Raw genomic sequence first — 27,378 nt, forward strand, 5'->3', positions numbered from 1 at the left:
GGAAGGGAGGTGGAGGAGGGAAGGAGTTTGAGATTATTAACAGCAGATGCAAACTAGTAGTACATATAGGATGGATAAACAAGGTCCTACTGTACAGCATAAGGAAGTATATTCAATATCTTGTGATAAACCAGAATGAAAAAGAATATGAAAAAGAACATATATACATATATATGTATAAAACTGAGTCACTCTGTACAGCAGAAGTTAATTCAACACTGTAAATCAACTATACTTCAATAAAATTTTTTAAAAAAGAAGAAAACCCATGCATTGAACCCCTTCCCTCTCACAACTTCATGCTACAAAGGCTCACCCAATAGGGGGAAATCCATATAACAATTCTACCTAGACCATTTCTTGAAACTAGAGAAAGTGTCTCATGCACATTTATCAAAGCTAAAGCAGTCTGCACTGTATGGGAAGAATCTGGGGAAGGGAGAAAATCCAGGCCACCCTCTTCCCACTGTTTGTAGAGGTTACTTGGAAGTAAATTCTAACTTAGCACTGGGAAAGCACGGTGGAATGCTACCAGCATTTCTGGATTTGATTTTAGAGCTTCCATTCTGAGTTCAAAGGGCCACCAGATGTGAGGCTGTTATCTTAAGGCAGGGCCTATACGGAGTTGTGATTTCATGTGATTTCTGCAGAGCAGGCCCAACATGCACGTTCACTCACTAATCACTTCTGACCCCATACATACAGCCTGAAGGGTGGCAGAGGTGGGGACTGTTGGTCAAAAGCAGAGGAGGTAAGAAAGTGTAGAGTTCATGGAGCAACACCCATTGCTTTCCCATGCCCTAGGGAGCAGGGTGGGCATTAGACAAGTTCTCCTACCCCTGTAAGACTAAGGGCACCCAAAGTATTTGTACATACCTTCTCCCCTTCACCAATAAAGGACTGGCAACACCTTTTATCTGAAAATCTCAGAACCGCTGGGCTGCCCAATGCCTAGAGCTGGTGCTGCTGGAGTGTGGAGAAAAGGGGCTGGAAAAGATGGCCCAGCCTGAGGGGAGGAGGAGGCCAAGGTGGTCAGTAGCATTCCCATAAAGTGGATTAAAATGGGATACAGGTTTCCTGTGGGTTGAATGAACACTGAGGAAGGCTGTGGAGGTTGCAACTATCTTGAGAGAGGCTGAGGAGAGAGGAGAAGGCTGAGTTTCCAGAGTAGGCTTCTGTATCACCTTCTGTTCTCAGAGCAGCTCAGGGTCCCAGGGCAAACACCTATCATCTTCAAAGAAATTCCTTTCTCAGGAAAATCCTTCCACTTTTCCACATGGCTTTGCAAAAGTGAGATCTTTCCTTCCCCATTCTCTGATGGACCCAAAATATGTCAGAGGAGGAAGACAGGACTTGGCAGGACAGATGTCCCTATTTGCTTGGCCTCTTGGAAATCAAAGTTACAAGGTGTGTGCAAGTGCCGCCTTACCCTCAGACCTGCAGTTCCCATCATGAGGCTTCTGAACAAGCAGCTCTGGAGGACAGGAACCAGACAGTGAGGCCTAGAAACCATGTCATGTCACAGCTGAAGAAGGACGGGGGCAGTGGGGAAGCGCAGCATGACAACTCTTACCTCCTATGGGAAGTTATCATCTATCAAAGACGTGTCTTACTCCACATCTCTACAGAGGGACAAAGGAGGACAACTTGCAGCCAGCTCAAAGAGACAGTTTCGGTTCAGCAGAGAGCCTCGTGAGGAAGTGGCCACTCTCCAAAAGTGTTCAAATAGGGAGGTGAGAAAGGGAATCCCTATAGCAGGTGAGAAGTTGGAATGCGGCCCAAAGACCTTTGTTTGGAGGTTGCAAACTGATGACATGCATGTCATATGGGGCAAACAGATGCACTTGCTCTTATTAGTACACGGTGTGCCTTCGGAGTGTTCTGTTGTTGTTACTGGGGACAGAGCTGAGCGGATGTGCCCCTTTCCACGGGTCTTATGTTCTTTAGCTCACCATGGCCAGCACCACTCCCCACTCTACCCAATATCACAGCCACGTGTTCACTGACATTTATTACTCTGCCTGCACTGCAGGGTTTTCCCCTTGTACTCAACCCACTTAACCCATGTATGTTATTACCTGCCTTTTCTCTGCAGGTGAGTGATCAAGTGACTTCAGCTGTACTCTATTAACTCTCAACCTTCATTTGAAACAGGAGCATAGAGCTATGTCATCTCAATTATCCCTCTCTCCCTGTGCTCCCAAACATCTGCAATGCATGTCAACAGCACGGAAAATCACCAAATGGCTGTCTGCACTCAGCCCTGGAGCAAGCTTCCCAATAACCCAATGGAAAGGAGAAAGGCAGCTCCTGAAATGTGCAGGGACGAATGGGTCATGCACCCATTACCAGGAACACCACCTCCAGGAGAGTGGCCATTTTTATGCTTTTCAGTTCAGTTCAGTCACTCATTTGTGTCCGACTCTTTGCGACCCCATGGACTGCAGCATGGCAGGCTTCCCTGTCCATCACCAACTCCCGGAGCTTGCTCCAATTCAGGTCCATCAAGTTGGTGATGCCATCCAACCATCTCATCCTCTGTGTCCCCTTCTCCTCCTGCCTTCAATCTTGCCCAGCATCAATCAGGGTCTTTTCCAATGAGTCAGTTCTTCACATCAAGTGGCCAAAATATTGGAGCTTCAGCTTCAGCACCAGCCCTTCCAATGAATATTCAGGACCAATTTCCTTTAGGATTGACTGGTTTGATCTCGTGCAGTCCAAAGGACTGTCAAGAGTTTTCTCCAACACCACCGTTCAAAAGCATTTGGATTTTCAAAGAAACATTATTCCTCCTTGAAGGAAGACTGCCATCTAGTTGACTACCTTTTAGAAGAGTTTGGAGCATCCTGTTAATGAAACCATTTTATTATTATTTATTTACTATTATTCTAATAAATAGAAAAACTATCTTATCTGCTAGACTGGAATAAAAATAAGAGATTTTGGACAATGACCTGAATCAAATGAATGTTGAGAGTCCTACTAGCTTAAAAAAACCTATGATTCCTAAAACTCATACTAATAATAGTAGCCAACACTTACTAAATGCTTTCTATAGGCCAGACACTGTGTAAGCACTTTAGGTGGTTTATCTCACATGTAATAACACTACAGAATAGGTATTAAGATTATCCTTAGTTATAACTGAATCACTTTGCTGTATACTTGAAACTAACTCAACATTGTAAATTAACTGTACTTCAAAAAAAAAAAAAAAACTTTTTAATTTCTTAAAAAAGATTATCCTCAGATATACAGAAGAAACTCGGGCACAGAGAGGTTAAGTAACTTGCCCAAAGTCATGCATCCAGTGATGACAGGGCCAGAATTTAAACCCAGACGGTCTAACTCCAGAGACGCTAGAGAAGAAATGACGGCAGTGCCACCGCGATTGACAGCTCACTTCCCACAGGATCTCTTCCTGCCCATTAACTGAGTGGCTACATTCCTGGCCAAGCCCACCAAGAACACAGAACACAGAGGTTCAGACTTTCCTTTCTCTGGTTTACAAATCTGTGAAAATTAAACTAAAAGTGTTCTCCCACACTATGTGAGTCTTTAAAATATAAAACAATTAAAAAGGAACGTTTCCTTGGAACTGAAGTTCCTTTTCCAGAATCTGGTTTACATTCAGAATTTGAGAGGGAATATAAAATAAAACTGTTCAATGTCAGGTCATTTCTTTCAAGAGTCTACAACTAAACGCTGTGAAATGTGTGCTGGACACGTGGAACTGAGTTTCCATTATGTTCAATCATGCAATATTTGATCAATGTAGTGAACATTCGTTATGTTACAGTGACCCTGCCAGGTAGCTGGGAAGCCTATCTTAACTTCTGAGATCATGCGACATTATGAAGTATACATGCAAAACTAAACATTGTTTCTCTGTCTGCCTACTTCAATATTTTAATATGAAAACTGTCAGCGAGAATCCTATTTGCAAGTGACTTGTGTGTCTAAATAAAACTAAATAAATAAAGTTAAATAAAATTCCCTTGAAATTATGTATTTGAGAAAACTAGACAGCTACATGCAGAAAGAACCAAACTGGAATACTTTCTCACACCACGCACAAGAATTAATTAAAAATGGATTAAAGACTTAAAAACATAGGCAGTATGCTCTTTGACATCAATCTTGGCAGCATTTCTTTTTTTTTTTTTTTTTTGGATGTCTCCTTAGGCAAGGGAAACAAAACCAAAGTAAACAAATGAGACTACCTCAAACTAAGAGACTTCTGCACAGTGAAGGACACTATCAACAAAACAAAAAGGGTGCCAACTGAATGAAAGAATCTATTTACAAGCAATTTATATGATAAGGGGTTAAGATTCCAAATACACAAAGAACTCATACAACTCTACATTTAAGAAACAAGCAATCCTATTAATAAACAGGCAGAGATCTGAACAGACATTTTTCCAAATAAGACATACAGCTGGCCAACAAGCATATGAAAAGATGCCCAATATCATAATCATCAGGGAAATGCAAATTAAAATCACCCACAGGAAAGGCTATTATCAAAGAGATAACAAATAGCAAGTGCTGGTGAGGTTGTGAAGAAGAGAACCCTCATGCACTGTTGGTGAGAATGTCAACTGGTGCAGCCATCATGGCAAACAGTAAGGAGATTCCTCAAAAAATTAAAAATAGAACCACCATACAATCCAGCAAACACGAATCTGAAAAAAACACGTGCACCCCTATGTTCACTGCAGTGTTATTTACAATAGCTATGAAAGCAAGCTAAGTGCCCATCAACAGATGAATGGATAAAGAAGATCTGGCATATATACACAATGGAGTATTACAAAGCCACAAAAAAGAATGAAATGTTGCCATTGGTGACAATACAGATAAAGTTAGGCCATTATGCTAAGTAAAAAAAAAGTCAGATAGAGAAAAGTAAACACTGTATGATTTCACTTATATGCAGAATCTAAAAAAAGAAAAGTGGGACTTCCCTGACAATCCAGTGGTTAAGTCTCCTAGCTCCCACTACAGGGGGCACAGGTTTGATCCATGGTTGAAGAACTAAGATCCTTCATGCCAAGTGGTGTGGCCAAAAAGATAAACTAAATAAAACAAATTAACAAATATAACAAAACAGAACAGGGTTTTTTAAACAGATGCCGAGAACAAACAGGTGGTTGTGAGAGAAGAGGGGGTTGAGGGAGGAAAGAAATAGGTGAGAGAGATTAAGAGGTACAAACTTCCAGTTGCAAAATAAATGAGTCACAAGAATGAAGTGTACAGTCTGGGGGATATAATCAATAATTATTTAATCTTTGTATGGGGACAGAGTATAAGTAGATTTACCGCAGTAATCATTTTGAAATGTACCGAAATATCAAATCACTATGTTGTGTACAAGGAACTAACACAGTGTCTTAAGTCAATTATACTTCAAAAACAAACTCATAAAAAGAGATTAGATTTATGGTTGTCAGAGGTAGGGTATGGCGGGAATGGATGAAGGAAGTCAAAGGTACAAACTTCCAGTTATAAGATAAATAGGTACTAGGGATAAAATGTCCATGATAAAGATAATTAATACTGCTGTATGTATGTTATATATGAAAGTTGAGAGTAAATCCTGAATTCTCTTTACAAGGAAAAAATAGTCTTCCATTAAATTTTTTATTTAATTTTGTAACTACATGAGATAATGGATGTTCCTAAGCTTATTGTGATAATCACTTCATGATGTATGTAACTCAAATTATTATGCTATGCACCTTAAATTTATTCAGTGCTATAAGTCAATTATACCTCAGTAACACTGGAAGAACAAAATCATAAATGTATTTAAAAATAAAAATTGTCAAATAAACATGAATTCTTTGGGCTTATTATCAACTGAAAATATTACTCAAAAATAAATGTTAGACATTATATGATGACATTTTCCTGACCAGAAAGCCTAAAATTTTAAAATCATATTTTAAATAAGACTGTACTCCTTCCTTGGAGAAAGAAATGGCAACCCACTCCAGTGTTCTTGCCTGGAGAATCCCAGGGACAGGGGAGCCTGGTGGGCTGCCATCTATGGGGTCGCACAGAGTCGGACACGACTGAGGCAACTTAGCAGCTGCAGCAGGAGTACTCCTTCCTTAATAAGAGAAATGAAATTGTCCCAAAGTATTAATAAGTAAAAAATCTCAACATTGAAGGCAACTCCAAATTACTTAAGAAAAAATGTTCATTAGTGCATGTAATAAACCCTTATATTGAATACAAAGAAATACATGATTTTGTTAATAGAAAATCTGTTTCTCTACCCTTCACTAAAAAACAGGCTGCAGGAATATGTAAAATATATATGTTTTAAAGATGTCAAATTATTAACCTGCCTGTTTAGGATATATTGTGGGGAAAAGGGAACATTATTTGGTACCTCTTTTAAGCCTTTTGGGGCTTCCCTTGTGGCTCAGCTGCTAAAGAATCCGCCTGCAATGCGGGAGACCTGGGTTGGATCCCTGGGTTGGGAAGATCCTCTGGAGAAGGGAAAGTCTACCCACTCCAGTATTCTGGCCTGGAGAATTCCATGGACTGTGTAGTCCATGGGGTCACAAAGAGTTGGACACCACTGAGCAACTCTTATTTAACTTTAAGCCCTTTAGCATAAGAGCCTGTTCAGTTCAGTTGCTCAGTCGTGTCCGACTCTTTGCAACCCCATGGACTGCAGCACACCAGGCCTCCCTGTCCATCACCAATTCCCAGAGTTTACTCAAACTCATGTCCATTGAGCTGGTGATGCCATCCAACCATCCCATCTTCTGTCATCCCCTTCTCCTCCGGCCTTCAATCTTGCCCAGAATCAGGGTCTTTTCAAATGAGTCGGTTCTTCGCATCAGGTGGCCAAAGTACTGGAGCTTCAGCATCAGTCCTTCCAATGAATATTCAGGACTGATTTCCTTTAGCATGGACTGGCTGGATCTCCTTGCAGTCCAAGAGACTCTCAAGAATCTTCTCCAACACCACAGTTCAAAAGCATCAATTCTTCGGCACTCAGCTTTCTTTTACAGTCCAACTCTCACATCCATTCGTGACTACTGGAAAAACCATAGTTTTGACTAAACGGACCTTTGTTGGCAAACTAATGTCTCCGCTTTTTAATATGCTGTCTAGGTTGGTCATAACTTTTCTTCCAAAGAGCAAGCGTCTTTTAATTTCATGGGTGTAGTCACCATCTACAGTGATTTTGGAGCGCAAAAAGATAAAGTCTGTCACTGTTTCCATTGTTTCCCCATCTATTTGCCATGAAGTGATGGGACCGGATGCCATGATCTTAGTTTTCTGAATGTTGAGTTCTAAGCCAACTTTTTCAGAGAGCCTGAGAACGCCCAATATACCCAAGGGCAGTACACCACAAAGGCCACAAGGTGTCGCTTTCTGACCACCTCTAGCTGTGCAGAGGACACTTTTCTTCAAGGGGAAGGATGTTACCAAATTTTGAAGGGGAAGAAGAAGGATGTTACTATATTTTGATGCAATAACCAGAAGTGCATCCACTAGAACACACAGCAATTAATGCATCCAGATTAACAGAAGTTTCCCTCTAATATCCCTAAACCTAAAACTTAAATCTATTTTTACCGTTTTCATCTTCTTTTCCCCTGGAGCAACCCAGGGCATGTTTTTCTGTTTTTTTTTGCAGCTGGAGGGATCCAAGTTCCTTGACTGGGGATGGAAGTCGTGCCCACTGCAGTGGAAGCACAGAGGCCCAACCACTGGCCCACCATGGAATTCCCACCATGAGCATGTTAACATTACAGCAGATTAGGGATACCAACCCCCAAATTTGCCATAATTACTTCTTAGTCTTCACAAACACTCGATGGGATGCCCTGAGGAGGAATTGTTATCCTTATTTTACTGATGAGGAAACCAAAACCCAGAGAGGTTATAATGGGCCAATGAAAATTCCAGTGACCAGCTTTCCCAACACACACCACCCCAGCTGGAGCCTGTACACTCTTCCTTTCCTCCATCCCTCGGCGTGGAAGTGGTTGGGAGTAGGGTCCCACTGTTCAGCTTTTTAGAAATTAACGTAAAATATTTTATACTAAACTGGCATGAATTTGCATCTATTTATGTTTATAAAATAAAGTTTCAGAGGGTTTTCATGGCGCTCTAATTCATTATGAACTGTGCCTGTGACGGGTTTCCAAGGAAGCTCTCTGTTGTTCAGGGAATGTATTAGTTTGCTAGGGTTGCCCTAAAGAAACACTGGGCTTTAAACAACAGAAATTAATTTTCTCACAACTGTGAAGGCTAGAAATCCAACATCAAGGTGTTGACAGAGCTGGTTTCTTTTGAGGTCACTCTTCTTGGTTGGTAGATGGCTGTCTTCCCCAGATCTTAGTAAGCGTGCGTGTGTGGGTGTGTATGTGTGTGCCAATCTTTTCTTATAAAGACATGAGTCAAACTGGAGTAGGGCCCACCTTACTGACTTCATTTTACCTTAGTTACCTCTTTAAAGGCCTAATCTCCAAATACTGTCACATTCTGAGATACTGGGGTTGGAACTTCAACACACGAATTTAAGGGTGACAATTCAACCTATAACAGGATAAAAAAGTTGAGAAACGTGCAATGCCCCTTCCAACTCTTTACCCACAAGAATGGCAGTGTTCTAGTCTATGTCCCAAGATCACACAATAATCGTTGGCGCTAGAATTCAAATACTGGAGGTCCATATGACACCAGTGACTAAGCATTCAAGCTGAATATTGATAAGCACAGCTTTTATTGTCTTTACCTTCCTCCACCAAATAGTTCATAATGGCAGCTATTTTCCTTTTTACCCAATAGCTATTTAGAAAATTTGTTTTTACTTCTAAGAGATAAATTGTTTGGTTAACTTTTTTTGTTATTATTTTCAAATTTTCATGACAAGGTACTTGCTGGCACAAAATCTTTCTAGATAAAAAAAATGTCTTTTTGGCATGGAGCATAACATAAAAAAATCCCTATTTAATTGATTCAACCTTATCATTGCATTCTGATCTCTGTATCTTTGTTTTTTGTGGCTGTTTTCCAGCAAATCTCACAAAGGCTAAAAGTGGTGTGCTACAATCTCCAATTGTAATTGTAGTATTTCCAAGTTTTAAATGGTATGAATTCTACTATATAATCTATCATCCTGTCTGTGGTTTACTGCCTTTTGCCTCGAGGTCTTCTTTACTGAGTTTTAATTATGGTTAACATTTACTGTGTCCCACCCTCTGTGCTTGTAGTTTCACACAAATTACTTTAAAAGCAAAGTAACTCTCGCAATATTGATCATGTGGATCCAGATTTATGGAAACTGGAATTTATACAGTATTGAAGAATAATACAAAGGACTTCCCTGGTGGTTCATGCTGCCAATGCAGTGGGGGGCCTGAGTTCCATCCCTAGTCAGGGAACTAGATCCCACATGCCACAACTAAGAGTTCGCATGCCACAACCAAAAATTCTGCTTGCCGCAACTCAAGATCCCGCATGTCGCAATTAAGACCCGACACAGCCAAATAAATAAGTAAATATTTTTTTAAAAAACAAGAAAATGAGCCTATCAAATCTGCACAACTTGAGGGGAAAAAAAAACATTTATGAACACAAAGCTAGATACAAAGATGGATGCTTTTTCAGAATAAAAAAATAAATATAGCAAATTGAGTAGTCCCTGAAGGTGAGCTTAAGTTTCATTTAACTTTACCTAAATCTGTCTCCCATGTTTACAGATGAGAAGTCTGAGACCTTGCATGAGCAAATCGCTCAAGACTGCAGAGCTGGAAAGGGACCACAGAACCCTCACCTTCATCCACTGCCTCTCGTCACCATCACTGAGAGTGCATCAGTGTCTGATATTGACTGATGATGATTTCAAATCCATCTTTGGAAAACTAGCTGTTGGGGACAAAGTTGTTTGTGGTTTGAATTTGCTTTGAAAAAACTGTTTTGAAGTAGGATATTAGGACTTTCTTACAGAACTTTCACACCCAGAGTGGAGAGGACCATTACATCATTATACTAGAGTAAAGACAGTAGTGTCCATCAGATGATGGACTGTTAGAGGATAAAAACCAAGAGGTCTGATGAGCAAGTCTAGGGTGTTCCGTCTGGGCAAGGCTACTCTTTGCTGATTCAAATATTTCGGTGAAGCTCTGCAGACACTTGCTCCGGCCCCAGCCAGGCTACTCCTGGTCAACAGCGGCGTTAAACTGTGCAGCAGTCTCAGAAGAGAAGGGAGACCTGGTCCTAACCTGGCAGTGCCAGTCCTTGTAGACAGTGGCACAAGCCGTGTAAGGGTCCCTGGAGGAATAACCTCTGGAGGAATAATCTCTGGAGCAACCTCTACCAACATCGGTAATGGGACCCAACTGGAAGGAATGACTGGCTATACCAGGAACCGACTCATAGAAAGGTACACCCGAACTAAAGTTGGATTTTATTGCTTTCATTCCCCCCTTTGGCTGGAACAACAGTATAATTAACATATCACTGATTTTGTAATTGAAAATTCGGTCCTCCTTCCCAATGCAGACTGAGGATAATGAGAAGGTTCTGAGAATAAAGGAAGGCGAAATTCATTGATTTGCCAGCAAATGAAGACAGTAGCAGACTAACTTCCTGACAATTACCAGCCTGCCTTCTGGGGAGAAACCAGGAGTATTTAAGGAAAGTCTTAAGACTGGGGTTGAGGGACAAGCAAAACTAGCAAGAAGGCCCGCCAGCATTAATCAGTAACAAAGAATGCAAATTTAGTTCCCAGCAACGCAAGGGGAAGACAGGAAAAACAGTTTTAGAAATCATCTATCAAAACAGTTTTAACCTTGTGGCCCTCTTACGGTTCGGAGGATGTTACGTCTTCAATAGCTTATTAAGAGACATTATCCCGTATACTAGTGACTTGGGAAATACTGTTACTATAAATTATAATTTCTGCAATAAACCTATATTTAAAAAAAAATTACTGTACTGGCAAAGACAATCTCAGTCTCTGGGCATAATTTACCCGGAAAAATGAGAATTCTGTTAAGGGCTGCAGACAAAGAGCAGCTAAACGGAGGGGAGCTAAGAAAGGGCCAGGGCACCATGAAGCCGCGGAAGAGGTGAACAGACGTGGAGGGATGCACCTAAGACCGGAGGGAAGGGGCAAAACTTAAGGTCAAGTGGTAGGAGGAGACATGAAGTTGAGCGAGTCAGTCAGGGCCTAGGTACACATCTAGGCAAACTGTCTGTCTGCAATTTGCGGAGTCCGACCCCCGTCAGGGCAGCAGCCGGACCAGGCGCCCCACGTAGCGCTGGCAGCCAGAAAACGAGGCTGGGACGGAGGGCGGAGAGGCCGCCGCGGTCAGGGGTGAGCCACGAATAAACAGCCGCGGGTAATGAGACCCTGGCAGAGCCCACGAGCCCCACACGCCGTGAGCGGGGCCGGAAGTGGCGACACTGAGAAGGCCGTCCCTTTCAGCCAATGGCCGCGCTGTCCGCCGTCCGACGGTGACCGGAGCGGCACCTGAGGAGAAAAGGCGGGAGGCCCACAAGGCGCGAGAAAGGGCCACCCTTCCACGTCATGACGCGAGTTACCAGAGCAGTGTCCCCGAGGACCGATGTCTCTTTCCGTTTCCCTGCCGCGGGTGAACTAATCCGGAAACACCACGCCTTCAACCTGCGGACCGCCTCACGCCGGAAGCTGCCCCCAGTAAAGATGGCGGACAGGCAACGAGGAAAAGCCTGAAGTAGGCGGGATGGGAGGGGCCGGAAGGGGGCGTGTCGGGGCGTGTCCCGGCGGGCGAGGCCCGAATGGGCGTGGCCACCCGCCCCTACTGGGCTTTCGATCTGTGAGGCTGACAAATGCGGCCAACCGAGTCCCTCCGTCGTCTCCTGGAGGCGGGTCACCACTGGCCGCGCCCCCGTCGGATCACTCCCTCTTGGAAGGTTATCACCTGAGTTTTGAAGATTTGACTGGGGTTGGGCCACTCACCTCCACTCCCTCTGCGATGGAGGGCGCTCAGGAAAACCCCGCGGAGTCTGGTTCCTCCGTCCCGTGGTCCGAAGAGCTTGCTGACTCGGCCAGGGTCCCCGAGGTGTCGCTTTCGGAGGAGTCGGAGGGCTGCACCCGACCCCTGGAGGCGGCCCCCAAAAAACTCTGTGGATATTTAAGTAAGTTTGGTGGCAAGGGGCCCATCCGGGGCTGGAAATCCCGCTGGTTCTTCTTCGACGAGAGGAAATGTCACCTGTATTATTCGCGGACCGCGCAGGATGCGAATCCGTTGGACAGCATCGACCTCTCCAGTGCGGTCTTTGACTGCAAGGCGGACGCCGAGGAGGGGACTTTTGAAATCAAGACTCCCAACCGGATGATTACCTTGAAGGTAAATGGAGCACTTTTTTCGCCTTTTTGGCCGGGATGGGATCCCAGGGCACCGCCAAGCACAGATAGGTAGTCACAATAAACGTACCCCAATCACCGACCCCGATCACCTCAGTGAACCCTGAGTGCCCAGGGTTTTGTGCTTTTCAAAGCGCAGTCACACCCGTTTCCTCATTACGTTCCTGCAGTAAAGGCCGGGATGATGGACGTATATTACGGATCAAAAAAACTGAGTCATAAAGGGGTAAAGGGCCTGGTTTGAGTCACACCACTAGAAAGTAGTGTAGCCCACACTTGGAATCTCATAGCTTTCCAACTCTCAGTACCCTATCAAAACTTTAAGGGTACAGTCCATTGGGTTGCAAAAGAGTCAGACAAGACTTACCAGCTTAACAACAAAAAACTAGGCAGTTACCGTAACTTTCTTACTTAGGGCTGAAGTATAGTCAAGATATGAGCTTTGCAATCATCTTTCAAGGCCTGGATTCTGAATTACTTTTCCTGATGTTGTAGCCAAGGGGAGTGAATGCTGAGAAAACGCTGGCAGAGATTGGGAGATAAATACTTAGGTTTCACTGATCAACCTACATTGTTCATTGAAGCATATCCAAACCTGTTTTCTCATCAGTAAGTTCTGTTTTATTATCATATTTAACTGGAAAAGCCTGAAGCATTGCAAAGGCCACGTGCTTTGAAATCAGACAGGCTTGGATTCAAAGTCTGCATCAGCTACTCACTGTGTGACTCAAGGCAAGTTAACCTCTTAGTACCTAGATAGTTTGTGAGACTAAAACAAGTTATGTAAGCACCTGGCACATGACAGGCAGCTACAAGTTGCGGAATTAATCTCAGCCTAGACTCCTGCTGGCGCGTAGTGGGTGCTCGATACGTATTTTCTGAATGAACACACATAGTGACAGAACCAAGGTCAGAAAGTACTTGTCGAGTGAAAGTGCCTAGAACTTAGCTGGAGAGAAAGACTGGTGTGGGCTCGGAGTCCTGGAATCTACACTCAGAGAGGAGTGTGCCCGGAGACTGCATCCCTCCCACCCCTACCCTGTCTTCCTGCACCTCCACCCCCACTTCCCGCCAATGGGGAATCTATTGAGCCCCTTGAATATAGCTCAGAGCTTTTAGTTGCACTTTAATGGCCAGGCCAGTCTTGTGACCAGGTTGCAGTGGGGGGGTGGGGAAGAGTCTGTCAGGAGAGAATGATGGCTGAGCTGTGGCACTGGGGAAGGAGACACATGCAGGTGGCTATGGATATGAGAGAGGAGGCCCGGTTGGGCCAGTCACTGACGGGAGGGAACCCCAGAGGAGGGAACAACAGGACATACAGTCATGTGTGCCCTTGGTAGATTCTTAAGTTTCCAGAGGAGAGGGGCCGTGTGGGCTCACCAGTGTCTCCATTGCCTACCACAGTCCGTGACACATACCATAGATGCTCAACACACACGTGTCCAAAGAATTAATAAAATGGGATGTTTGGGTATGAGTGGGAGTTTGTGAGCACAAGGTCATGGTGAAGCCCTGGGAGAAGCTGAGGGCTCTCAGGGAAAGCATTGATATATAGAAAGAGAATGGTGGCAGCATTTTACCTGATTTGATCCCTCCATGGCAGGCTGAGGGCCCCTTTCATGGAGCCCCCACCTTCTGCACACCTCACCAGTGGTCCTCTTGAGAAGAGGGCTTGCGCTGGTTGCTTGCTCATGTTCTCACGTGGCCTTGACTGTGGTCATCTCTGTGAGGCTCACCTTCCAATCCTAGCGAGCTGCCCAGCTTCTGCAGCCCATCTGATCCCCGGCCTTCTCTCCATAAGTCACAATCTCCTGGCCGTAAATTATAACAGGTCTCTGGCTTGGAAGTGGGAGACCCGGGTTCTGGGACCAGCTCTATCACCACCTGCCTGGGCCACCTCAGAGCCTTAGTTTCTCCATCTATAGAAGGGGCCAAGCACTCCTGCCCGGCTTCCCCAGTGGAGGGTCAGGCCACGTAATGGATGTGAGAGTAGGTGTGCGGACCGTCCAGTACTGGGGGACCGATGACCAGCATCAGGCACACCTCGTGGGGGCGGCCTGGAGGTGCCACTCTGTTGTTGTGTGTGTGTGACTTTCCAGGTCCCAGTCGTATCATTCTCAAAAAGGAGGGATTCTCCTCATTCCACAAAGTTGACTAGGACACTGCGATGTCCCACAAGAAGGTAGTGAGGCTACCCGGGCCCCAGCCAAGTCAGAATGTCAAAGCTTTCTCCCTCGCTGTCAATGTCTCCAGACTCTTTTATCCACTGAGCACTTTTTGAGCACCTGCTGCATGTCGGGAACTCTGCTGGACACTTTCCTCCCCTCATTTCACTCTCATAGCCACCTTATGGAGAAAGTGTTATCATCACTGTAGTATGGATGAAAAAACTGAGGCCCAAAAAGGTTAAGATACCTCTGAGTAGAATCTCAGAGCCTGGTTATCTCCTGTGACCGAGGAACATGTGGTGTTGCAAAGATGGGCACCCATCCACAGTGGCAGTGTTTTGTTTGGTTTTTGTTTTCTCAGGAAGGAGAGAGTTGCCAAACTTCCCCTAACCTCACATCCCACCCCAGTGCCCCCGTGTGGGCGCAGGGCCTTGCCAACTAACCCTTGTGCTTCCCAGGCTGCCACCAAGCAAGTGATGCTGTACTGGCTGCAGCAACTGCAGATGAAGCGCTGGGAGTTCCACAACAGCCTGCCTGCACCTCCTGCTGCCCCCGACGCTGCTCTGGCTGGGAATGGGCCTGCCCTGCGCCCTGAGCTAGGTACCCAACGGGCTTGCCTTCTGCCCACACACCCAGGGCTTTTGGTGACCAAGCCTCTACCCACCTGTTGGGAGTGAATGGGAGGAGTCCTCTGCTAAAGAAGCAGAGAGCCAGGGATGTGGCTCAGGATCAGCTAGGGCGACAGTATAGCATCCATGGCAAGAACGCAGGCTCTGAGGCCACGCTGGCTGACTTTAGATCCTCGTCCTGTGCAGTCTTAGGCAAGTTGCTTAATGCTTCTGAGCTTCCATTTCTTTCCCTGTAAAATGAGGTTAATAAACTATACCTACTTCTTAGGGTTGTTATAAAGATTAAATAAATCCACGCGGCTTAAGTGGTTAGAATGATGCCTGATCATTGTCAGAGCTCAGTAGAGTCAGCTAATACTATGATGATGGCAATTATGTGAAGATCTCAAGAAATTTCACAACCTGTGAGGAAGGTTAATGAGAAAATGCAGTTATTGTTGTTGCTTCTGACATAAATGCTTTTGTGCTGGAGTCAAGTAGATCCGTGATCAAATCCCATGTTTCTGTAGGGCGGAACCTTCACCCCCAGGTGACCCATAAGAACCCAAATCCTGAAACGTCTCAGCACGGAGGAGTCCTGGGGCTCATACCCTCCCACCCCTGTATTGCAGCCAGGACTGTGACTGGCAGGCTTTAGAACTGAGACAAAAAACCACCCACAGGGCTGGAGCGTGTCTGTCGCGCTTCACCAGCAGTTGACAGGGACCCCCGTGGGCAAGGGCGGGACCTGTGGCCAGCTGCCTCCTAGACCCTGGTACCCAGATGCATTACAGACCGAGCTCATCTGCCTTTATCCTTCTCCCCACTTTTCCTTCCCTCAGCAAATGGCCTTCATTTACCATTTGCCCCTTCATTTACTTCATTTACAGTTGCCCCTTCCTGAATCTCAGGTCAGTCCAGTCCGTCCCCTGGGCCAGCAATGTCTGCTCTCTGGCCCTCACGGCTCTTGCCTTGGGTCAGGGCTCCACTCTTAGCTGGGCAACCACAGCAGCCTCCTCTGACATCCGCACACCCCAGCCTGCCACCGCAGACCCGACCCCTTCACTGCAGCCCGGGCGAGCTTTCTCAGATGAGAGTCTGAGCCCCGCCCCTTCCGCGGCCGCCCTCCGTGTCCCAGCCCAGCAGTTTAGCACAGATTCGGGCCTTGTCCTCCCCGGCCTCGCCTCTGCCTGTGCGCCCGACGCCCACCTTGGGCTGTGCCCGTCAGCAGCACCGGCGGCGTCCCCGCCTGCTGCTGTCCCCCTGACGCATCCCCGCTGATGCTCTCCGGCCACGCTACACTGTCACCTCCTGCTTCTGCACTTCTCACCCTCCACTCCCATCTCCGGGAGAGCCAATAACCCTGACTAGGCCAGAACCTGTGGCTGAATGACACAGTTGCCAGATCACCCTCAGACTAGAAGTACCAAGGAAGCCTTCCGTTGACAGGACTCCCAAGTGTCCAAAGAACCAGGTTAGCAGAAGAATGCCTTTGGATCAGCACACTCGGTGGGCCTCTTTGGGCCTGCCCCTGCATTGGGTATGGGGGGAGGGGAGTGGCTGCCTTAATGACCAGGTGCCAGTCTCCTGCGGGGGACCGGGGTGGGGGGATGGGGTGGGGGTAAGGCTTCTCCTCGGAAGCCTTTCTTATCCCATAGCAGCATCCCATCCCCAGAAAGACATTTCCGGAGTCTTGAGTGACTTGGCCAACCCCAGATCAGCCTCTAGAGCAGACTGCCCCACCTCTCCAGCCTCCGCCCTTCCTGGGAGGAAGCAGAGGCATGCTCCTAGGGGAGCAAAAACCAACAGACTCGCATCTGACTTTGAGTCATGGACACCTCATCTTCTACAGAAGTGTCTAGTCATGTCCTTGAGCAATCTGCAAGGCATGCTCTCTGCAGCGTTTAAGTGTTTACACCTTTATTTTATAGTTGCCCTAAACCCTGGTCTCTATAAGAGCCATGGAAGATCAAGGGGGAGTCAGCAGATCTATAATAATAATAACACTTTGCCAAAGTAGGACACAGTTTACGAAGGATGTTTATGTATATCATCATAGAAATATGCATACCACTTACTGACTGTGTTCTCACACTTCACGTGCCTCAAGTTCCCTAATCCTCACAGAGATCTTAGGTAGGTACTTATTCCCATTGTGCAGAAGAGGAAATTGAGGCTCGAAGGGGTTAAGAGACCTGTCCAAGGTCAGACAGCAAGAAAATGTCAACACTGAAATTTGAACCCTAGTCTTCGGACTCACACACACACCCCAGACACCCCTCAGACTGTGGGGACAGCTGGTCATGTGTTCAGGGCCCTTTGGGGAAGCAGCGACCTTCTGGGTAGGCAATTTCATTGTGGTGATTTCTTCAGACTGGTGATGTGGCAGGCCTTAGAGTTCAGGCAAAAGGAGTATTATAAGTAAATGCTGCTGAAAGCTGTTTGTGTGGGCACCTCTCTGAGGGCAGGTACACCTCCCTCTCTAGGCTGGAGAGGGGCCCAGAGACCCTAGACCAGAGCCTTGGGTCACATCAGTTCTGTTTTCTATGGGGGCATCTGTCTGGAACTGAACCCGTAAAACAGTCCATGCCAAGCCCTCAGCCCTTCAGAGGTGAGCCTGTGTTTTATATGTTTTTGCACCTGTGCCCTCTGTGTAGATGTAGTGCAAAAATAAATTTCCTCTACCCCTGCAATCTTTTACTCTCCAGTGAGAGGACTCAAACGAAGAGTGTCTGCTGTCCCGTCACCCTCAGGGGCTGCCTGGTCAGGGTCATGCCACCCCTCAAGTGGCCTTCGTTCTTCCCACTTTTTGTAACACTCAAAAGTGACCTCAAAATATTTTGCCTCCCTCTCTCTTATACTTCAAATAATGCTTCCTTAGCCTTGAAACCTTCCTTACTATTAAACATTTTGGAGGAAACAGACATATTGGAAACACAGAAAACTAGAAGAAAAAGTAACCATAAGCCTATCACCCAGAGACAGCCAGTGTTAATGTTATGTCATGGACTCCTGCCTGCCTTTTATTTAAACATACCTCTGATCATGTAATAATACAAAAGGCACTTGGCTTTTTTGGCACTCAGTATTGGCACCCTAAAATTTCCCTGTTACAAAATCTCACTATTAATATCTGCTTTTGATGAATATATATTTTCTGTTTATAAAAAGAATCCATGTTTACTATAGAAACTTTGGTGAGGTGGCGGGAGAGGTAAACTATGATGAGCATAACCTGCCCACTTCTGACCCCATCATGCAGTTCTGACCTCTGTTAAGATTGCAGAGTGTATATCTTTGAGACTTTTTCTGGACAGTTGAGATCATACTAGAATCCCAACTTTTTCCACTTTATATCCCGTGGATGTTCCCCGTATTCCTAAGCATTCTTCATTAGCATTGTTCTCAATGGTGGAGTGATAGTCCATTGCCTGAAGGCATCATGATGTGTCTAACCTATCCCCAGATCCTTAACATTATTTCCAGTGTGAGGCCAAACAGTGCCAGGATGAGCCTCCTAGCTCATAAAGCTTAGTCTGCATTTCCGACAACTTCTTTGGGATGGATTCTCAGATGTAGAAATATCTGCAGTTCTGCATATTTTTAAGGGGGTTTCCAGGAAGGTTGTCCCAGCAAAACCTTTGGCGAAAAGCCTGCCTCTGGTTGCTGTTAACCTAGTGAGAAGCCTTGCTCTGCAGCTCACAGACTCTCACTTGCTGCCAATCATGACACTGCCCGGCTTGTCTTCCTAAGTGCAGTGACTTAGAGCATGGATGATTTCCCTTTTCTTTGTTCCCCAGAGCAAGAGGAGGAGGAGCAGGAGGCGTTCCTGTGTCCCGTGAAAACACCCACTGAGCTTGTGGGCGTGGCGGCTGCCTGGCAGCCAGTCCATGCCAAGCCCTCGGCCCTTCAGAATATTTCCCTCAAGCACCTGGGAACTGAAATACAGTAAGTGCTATGCAGCTGAGGGGCCTGCCAAGCTGCAGGCAGCTCCCCCTCCAGAGCTTACAGCGATCTGGTGTTACTCCCCTGAGGGCAGGTGGAGCTGGGTTGGGGGTTAGGCCCTTTATTTTCAATTCATGACATCATTACTTTAAAATACTACATTTGTTCTGATTTTTAAAATAGTACACATTCTCTGTAAGAAATTAGAAACACCCAGAAAAGTATAAATTTTAAAATTACCCATAGTCCTTTTACCCAGGCAAGCATTCTTAGCATCTCCTCCCTCACATTTTCCATATACATATGTACATTGTTGTTTAGTTGCTCAGTCGTGTCCAACTCGCTTGTGACCCCTATATACTGTAGCCCACCAGGCTCCTCTGTCCATGGGATTTTTTCAGGCAAGAATCCTGGAGTGGGTTGTCATTTCCTTCCCCAGGGGTTCTTCCCAACCCAGGGAGAGAACTCTTATCTCCTATATTGGCAGGCAGATTCTTTACCACTGAGCTCCAGGGAAACCCATAGATATGTGCATAATTGAGATCTATTCAGTGTAAGGAGTGATGGTTTCACAGTTTTCTACAAATGTCAAATGCATCATTATTCACTTTTCGCCTGTGTAATTTACTGTATGTCGATTATGTCTCAGCTTTTTCATTTACTCATGTGTGATATATATAATTTATATTTCCTACTGGCAGGCTTTGTTTTAAACAGCTTATAACAAGACAGCAGTATAGCCTGGTTCTCAGACCACACTGCCTACGTTTGTATCCTGGCCCCACCAGTCATAGGCTGTTCCACCCTTGGCAAGATGTTTGATTTCTCTGTGCTTCACTCAGATTGTTAGTAAATGTAAATGCAGTAATGTTTGCCTCGTGTGCGTGTTTGGGGCAAGAAGTTTAAAGGTAAAATGCTTTAGAACTGTGCTTGGGTATCAGTGAGCACTTAAATATTGAATGTTATCAGCTGTTTTTATTGTTGCTCTAATCGAAGGGATGGAAGCTTTGGGGAATTCAGACAATACCCAGTACTGATCCTGTTTGGGTGCTTGTTTTCTCTGTGGACGTCAGATGAGCTGGGGTCTTTTAGAAAGCAGAATAGATTGTTTGCTGGACTTGAATTAGAGACCCTGGTTCTGTGTGACTCAAATGTAGCATTCCTCTCTCTGTCGGCTTCAGTGTTTGAATTTGCTTGGGTAACTAGTAGGGGAGTGGTGCTGTTCCCAGGAGAGAAACAGATTTTAGGGAAAATAACGATGAGTGTCCTTTAGGGCCTACTGGCTAGAGATGGAACTACCCTCCCCCCCCCCAGGCATTGGGATGGAAAGGCCTAGAACTCAGGAGAGAGGTCTGATCTGGAGAGAGAGACTTGGGGGTATGCAGCATGATTGAGCCCCCCAGGATGAGTGGCCGAGGAGGGCGCCCTGCAGAGAGTCTTCCCTGGGATGAAGCAGGAGGGAACTGGGTACGGGGGGTGAGCCTGCTGCGGGGAGAGGGGCCCTGAGGAGCCCAACCACCCAGCCAGCGTGTGTCCAGAGTGGTCTCACCGAAGATCAAGCCAGGGTCATGCCTACTGACGGCCACCAAACAACAGAAGTGGAACCAAGAACATGCAAAAAAGGAAGTTTCCGAGGATCACTCAGTCACGTGAAATAACCCGCAGAAAATGTGAGATGGTGTTGCAAGTGCCCTGTCTGCCCACAGCCCTGGAAAGACCCTTGTCTCCTGCACGCCCTTGCCTGACTGGATTTGGTGTTTGCTCTTGGTAACGCCATGAGCCCTGGTCATACTCGAAGAAGGACACTGCGCTAGGTGCTTTACGCTCTCACTGAGACGTCTGGACAAACCCGTAAGGTGGCATCTAATGGTTGAGTTCTCAGACATGGGTTAGACATCCGCATCTGTGGCCTCAGTTCCACCACTTGCTCGCTCTGTGGCTTTGATTCCTTAACCTTTCCAAGTCTCAATTCTCCCTGTCTAGTGGAGGGTATAATAGGACTAACCTCATTGGGCTCCTGTGAGGAGTAAATGAGTTGAATGTGTGTAGGTGAGGATGAGATGAGTGAATTCCTAGTGTTTATCTGGAACCTGGCCCATGCAAGGGCCAGGTCATTGTTGGTTGTGGATATATCCCGCATCTCATTGCACATGAGAAAACCCAGGCTCAGAGAAGATAAATGACCTGCCCAAGGTTATCTGTCCTTCCAGAACAAGGCTTTATGACCACTGCCCCCATGCTCAACCAGGCCTTTCAGATCTACTTAAACCTACACAGAAAATGATCCACGAACTGCTCTAAGCAAAGTCAATAGAGTGGAGATGCCTCTTCTAAGCATGGTGGTTTGGCTGGGTTGTGGCCACCGGGCCTGTGACAGTGGTTAGTGAGCTGCCTGTCCCCAGCGGAGACATATGCTAGGGCTTAGAACGATCTTAGTTGGGGTTTCTATGCCTTCCCATACCCCAGGAGTGACTACTTGTGAGGCCCTGGACATGCTGGGGAGGCTGCAGTCCCTGGGCGAGGCAAAGTGCACTCATCCCATCAGACCGTGCCTCCGGCTGCAGGGATGTTCCCCAGGGTCTTCACCAAATCATGTGTGAGATTCATGTGATGGGGCTCAGTACAAGACCCGGCACAGAGTGCTAATCAGTAATAGTGCTCCTCTAGGATCGATCCCTGGGTTGTGATCTCCCTTAAAGAAGGGAATGGCTACCCACTCCAGTATTCTTGCCTGGAGAACTCCATGGACAGAAGAGCCTGGCAGGCTGTATAATCCATGGGGTTGCAAAAAGTCAGACACAACTGAGCAACTAATACTTTCAAAGTAAGAACTAGGAAGAGGAAATGTCTAGTCCAAGGAGTCAAGGGTACCTTATTCAAGTTCAGGTGTTAGGAGTGCTGAGTTCTAATTTCTTCTCTGTTCTTAATTTAATTGATTAATTTTACCTTCCATCAGTCAGCTGTACTCGCCATAAGAGAACAATCTCATTCTTTTCCTATTCTGGACCCAACTGTACTAAAAAACTGGATTTTGTTTTAAAAACAAGTTTAAGATCAAATGATAATCCTTTGAAAAGGTTAACAAAATTGACAAACATTTAGCTAGAAAGACCAAGGGAAAAAAAAAAGACTCAGATGACTAAAGTCAGAAACAAGAGAGGGGAACATTACTACCAACCTCACAAAAATAAAAAGGTTTATTAGGGAATAGTATGAACAATTCTATGCTGGCAAATTAGATAACTCAGATGAAATGGACAAATTACAAGTAAAACAAATTACTGAAACTGACTCACAAGTAGAAAATCTAAGTAGACCTATAACAAAGAGATTGAATTAATTATCAAAAAACTTACACACACACAGAGGACCATCTTATTTTATAGCTCAGTATGCATATATGTAATACACAAAAGAAAACCCTTTCTAAGTGGGTGCATTCTGATGTTTTCTATTCCATTTTTTAGATGTTTATCATGATAGCAAGCTGATTTTTCAGTCTACCAAGGGCTTCCCTGGTGCTCAAATGGTAAAGACTCTGCCGGCAATGCAGGAAACCCAGGTTCAATCCCTGGGTGGGAAAGATCCCCTGGAGAACGGAATGGCAATCCCACTCCAGTATTCCAGTGTTCTCGTCCCATGGACAGAGGAGCCTGGAGGGCTACAGTCCATGGGATCGCAAAGAGTCAGACACAACTGAGCTTGCACAATGGTTCATATCCTGCTTAAAAAACATGGACGTAGTGAACTCTTCAGTCATTTTTTTCTTCCTTGTTTATGTTTTGGAATATATCTGCTTTTATCGCTTTGCAAAGGGAAAATAAATGCAGTTAAACTGCCTTTTCATCCATTTCAACTCACTGAATTTCTCTGTGGTCTGCACTGCCCGGTCAGCTGTCTGTGATACTGAGTTCCTTCCTGCAAAGCAAACAGCTGATGAGGGAACTTTTCTCATCAGGGACTCCGCCTTCCAATGCAGGGAGTGCAGGTTTGATCCCTGGGGGGGCGGGGGGTAGGATCCCACATGCCTCCTGGCCAAAAAACCAAAACAGAAAGCAGAAGCAATATTGTAACAAATTGAATAAAGACTTAAAAAAAAAATGGTCCACATTAAAAAAAAAAAGTCTGTTGAGTCTGCACTCTGGGCGCATGTGACCCAGTGCCAGGTACCCACAGGCATGCAGGTAGGTTAGTGCCCAGTTCTTGAAGAAAAGACACCATTACTTAGCCTAGGCAAGTGCTTGGTCAAAGGGTGGCCCACCCCTGAAGTGCAATAAGCTCCTTGGAGGCTGTGAGGTGATCAGTGAAGGCTGCCGAGGAACAGGTCTGAGCAGGGAAAGAAAGCAAGGGGAGCAGGAGGCCGGGAGTTGTTTGGAACTTTTCTCAGCAGAAGTCAGGAGCCACTAGTGCTTTTTAAGCCAAATCATTATAAGACCAGGTGAAGGTTTCAGGAAAGTTAATCTGGCAAGTCCATCTCAGTGAACAAAGAAGACAGACACCCCTGCCCTCATGGAGCTTACACTCCAGCAGTGGGGCTGGAGGCAGAGGAGCCAAGCTTGCATTGCTTACGAGGAACGTTACCTACGGAAGGTGATGTGGGGGTGAAAAAGCGGAAAGGGGAAGGATGCAGGTATTGGGAGAGGCTCAGAGGGGCCGAATCCTGCAGGGAGCCTGGAGTCTGGCAGGCTGATCAGGCTGTGATCAGGGCTGGGGATGCAGCCTGAGCACCAGCTGCGGCAGCGGGGAGGGCAGCGGGCAGCGGGCCGCAGAGCAGGGCCAGCAGCCTCCTGACCCTCTGTTTTCCTTTCAGAAACACAGTGTGCAACATCCGGGGCAGCAAGCAGACCCCCGGAGCAGGCCACAGACCCCCCGGCGCAGACTCCCCACTGAGCGAGGAGGCGCAAAGAGAGGAGCAGGCCTCTCCCCCCGGCCCTGGTGCCCCAGGTGAGCCCTGCCCGGGTCCCAGCTGCCTCCAGAGGCTACGTGGGTGTCCTCTGTTTTTCCCTAAACCAGCGTCCCTGCTTTTGTGTCAAAGATGGACTGCTCCAGATCAGTCCTGGGCTTCCGTGGGTCTAGCAGCAGTAACGATTCTTTTTTTTTTTTCTTAATTGAATTTACTCAGCTGTGCTGAATTTCCTTTGCGGCAGGCAGGATCTTTAGGTGCGGCATGCAAACCGTTAGTTGCGACATGTGGGGTCTAATTCCACAACCAGCGATTGAACTTGGGCCCCCTGTATTAGGAATGCAGGGCCTTAGCCACTGGACCACCAGGGATGTCCCCCCCACTTTTATTTTTAAATTGTGGTAAAAATACATAACAAAATTTACCACTTTAACCAATTTTAAGTGTAGGGTTCTTGCACATTTCTCGTGCTACCATCACTACCATCTATTTCCAGAACACCTTTCATTTTCCCAAACTGAAACACCAAGCAATGATTCTTGAAGTAATAAAGGAAAATATCTCTCACTTTTTCTCTCTTCCTTTTTTTTTAAATTTATAAGGAAAGGATTTGAAAATGCTTTTCTAGGATGATTAAAATCAGATCAGCCTGAAGAAGCAGAACAAGTGACTTAAAAGTATTCTTTCCTACCATGATATGGCACTTTATTATTTGTTTTTCAAAATATGAGTGACCCATCAGGGTGGGTTGGCATCTTTGAAATGGGCATTCATACCCTTAGAACATATTTTAACTTGGAAACAATTGGGAAAAAACTAGCTAAGCCTTATAGTAAAGAGAACCCCTGGGCTGGACAGAAGTGACTTTAGAAAAAGCACCGCTATGGAGCAGTGTCTGGTGAGGCCCCGAAGATCACAACCAACAGCCCAAGAGAAGATTAGCACCATATCGAATCAATAGCAGGTTCTTTGTGCCAGGGCTACCCTAAACGTTTTTCTTTCTTTTTGGAGGGGGTGGGTCACAGTTTCATTAAGATATCCAAGAACTTTCAGGTATACCAGCTGAATTGAGAAAAGACAGAAGAACCAGAGATCAAATTGCCAGTAATTCACATACCATGCAAATCACCCCTTTGAAGTATACAATTCAGTGGCTTTCTGTCTGTTCACAGAGTTGTGCAACCCATCACCGTAATCTACTTAAAAACTTTTCTTTTTTCTTATTTTATTTACTCAGCTATGCCAGGTTTTAGTTGCAGCATACAGAATCTTTTAGTTGCAGCTTATGAATTCTTGAGTTGTGGCATGTGGGATATGGTTCCCCAACCAGGGACTGAACCCAGGGCCCCTGAACTGAGAAGTCCTGAAAACATTTTTATTACCCTCAGCAGGAACCCTGTACTACTCAGCCATCAGCCTCAGTCTCCGTCTTCCTCCAGCTCTAGGCAAATGTTAATCTACTTTCTGCCTCTATAGATTTACCTTTTCTGGACATTGCATAGAAACAGAATCTACCACATGTAGTCCTCTGTGACGGGTGCCTTTTACTGACGCAGAATCTTTTCAAGTTTCATCCACATGCACGAAAGGCTATACACTCCGTTAATCCGTTTAGTCTTTACAACGACCTGAGCAGTAAGTACTGTTGTTCTCCTCATTTAACAACTGAGTGGACTGGGGACGGATGTGTGGAGTGACTGGCTCACAGCTGCACAGTGCGTCCAGAATAAGATTCAGGCCCAACAATCTGGCCCCATACTGCTGCCTGAAGCCTCATTTCTAAGTCTTGCCTTTGCAACCTACCTCTTTATTGCCACGAAACCTTGTCCCCACAAGCAAAATATGATACACAAAGCAGATAAAAGCAGAACCGGGAGTCTAGGCTCTCCCAGAGCCTCTCCCTAGTCAGCCTTTGAGGCTCTCCTGTGAAATCCTAGGGTACTGATTGAAAACCACTGCCTTAGGCCTAGTTTTCCTCAACTGTAAGATAGGCACAGTGATGCTACACTGCCTGCCCTCAGGGCTGGTGGACAGCAGTGTTATCAGAGGGCAGCAGGGCTCCAGGGAGCCTCCCTGCTCTCTTAGACCCCATGGCGAGAGAGAGAAGCATTGCATTCATCTGCGCACTGCAACCTGCTTTGAACCTGGCCCAACCAGATTTCTTTTGGGCTTCCATGACCGCCCTGGCTTCCCTGGTGGCTCAGTGGTAAAGAATCTGCCTACAAAGCAGGAGATGAGGGTTCGATCCCTAGGTTGGGAAGATCCCCTGGAGAAAGAAGTGGCAGCCCATTCTAGTATTCTTGCCTGGGAAATCCCTGGACAGAGGAGCCTGGCGGGCTACAGTCCATGGGTTCACAAAGAGTCGGACACGACCAAGCAACTCAACAACAGCAATCAGGTTTCTTTTAAGTCTGGAATAAGACCATTTGGTTCCTACCTTCAACAAGGCCAAGGAGTTGTTTTTCATCTGTTCCAGACTATCTGGTTGTCCCTTGGCCTGGCCCCTGAAGAAAGTTGCTAAAGTCATCCAGCTCATTTTGCAAGTCCAATCTGTCCTTTCCCCTGGGATCTCATACCTCATCCTTAGTTTTAACATCTTAGTCCTAAAATGACTAGGTATGTCTCACTAAGATATATTATTGGGGGAATATAAATGAGTAAATTGAGTTAGAAAATTTAGATGGCTCAAGAAAAAAATCCTACACTGTTCAAAGTGGGCAGCAAATGTGGCTCTGAGCTTCTCAGCAGCCAAGGCAAAGCGGGAAATGTAAGCAGTTAGATTATTTTCAGTGTCCATAAGACTAAACACATTTTCTTGAAAGAATCAAAGCTTTTTCTGGCACTGAGAGCTGAGAAGAATTTCAGTTGGGGCCTCATAACAGACATGATGTATGCCATGCAGTCAAAATCCTCAAGATCTCTTGACCTTGAGACCATTACACGGCCCTGCATGCAGGCTCATGGCAGAGCCCTAAAGCACAGGCTGGGAGTAGGGTGGGACAAGAAGGTCTGGGCAAGTGATTTTTCAAACACTAGATTTGATTTAAGAATAAAATTTAGCACGGTTCAGCAAACATTTTCTGCAAAGAGCCAGAATAGCAAATATCTGAGTCATTGTGGGCCATGCAGTCTCTATGGCAAGTACTCAACTCTGCCTTTATGGTGCCAGAGCAGTGCAGACAGTGCACACATAAATGAGCAGGGCTGGGTTCTAATAAAACTTTATTTACAAAAGCAGGCCAGGGCCTGATTTGGCCTATGGGCCATTGGCTGCTGACCCAGGCTCTAGAGGAAATAAAAGGATATAGCCTCGAGACATTCAGCTATGGAAAGTATGTCTCTCCTAATTTAGCTTGTAATTAGAAT

General features: G+C 45.8%; 2 protein-coding genes across 19 annotated transcripts in view; one reads left to right on the top strand and one right to left on the bottom strand.

The window, feature by feature from the left end:
- LOC122452806 overlaps nt 1-12,103 on the bottom strand; it is a 51,914-nt gene extending 39,811 nt beyond the window's left edge. For 9 of the 16 annotated variants that reach the window (XR_006272855.1, XR_006272859.1, XR_006272860.1 and 6 more), the window contains exon 1: nt 11,584-11,725. The gene's annotated coding sequence lies outside the window, so the exon portion shown is untranslated. Of the gene's footprint in view, nt 1-11,583; nt 11,726-11,980 lie in introns of those variants that run through there. The other 7 variants (XR_006272854.1, XM_043486452.1, XM_043486454.1 and 4 more) reach the window with 3 other exon arrangements.
- The window catches only part of TBC1D2 (TBC1 domain family member 2), a 45,796-nt gene continuing 30,255 nt past the window's right edge, over nt 11,838-27,378 (top strand). The window contains exons 1-4 of one of the 3 annotated variants that reach the window (XM_043486444.1): nt 11,839-12,371; nt 15,015-15,156; nt 18,965-19,112; nt 23,920-24,053. In XM_043486444.1, coding sequence (XP_043342379.1) covers nt 11,997-12,371; nt 15,015-15,156; nt 18,965-19,112; nt 23,920-24,053 — 799 coding nt within the window. In that variant the 5' untranslated portion in view covers nt 11,839-11,996. Of the gene's footprint in view, nt 12,372-15,014; nt 15,157-18,964; nt 19,113-23,919; nt 24,054-27,378 lie in introns of all 3 variants that reach the window. The other 2 variants (XM_043486443.1, XM_043486445.1) reach the window with 2 other exon arrangements.

This window comes from Cervus canadensis, chromosome 14 (assembly GCF_019320065.1).
Source record: "Cervus canadensis isolate Bull #8, Minnesota chromosome 14, ASM1932006v1, whole genome shotgun sequence".
In the NCBI taxonomy this organism is placed as follows: Eukaryota; Metazoa; Chordata; class Mammalia; order Artiodactyla; family Cervidae; genus Cervus; species Cervus canadensis.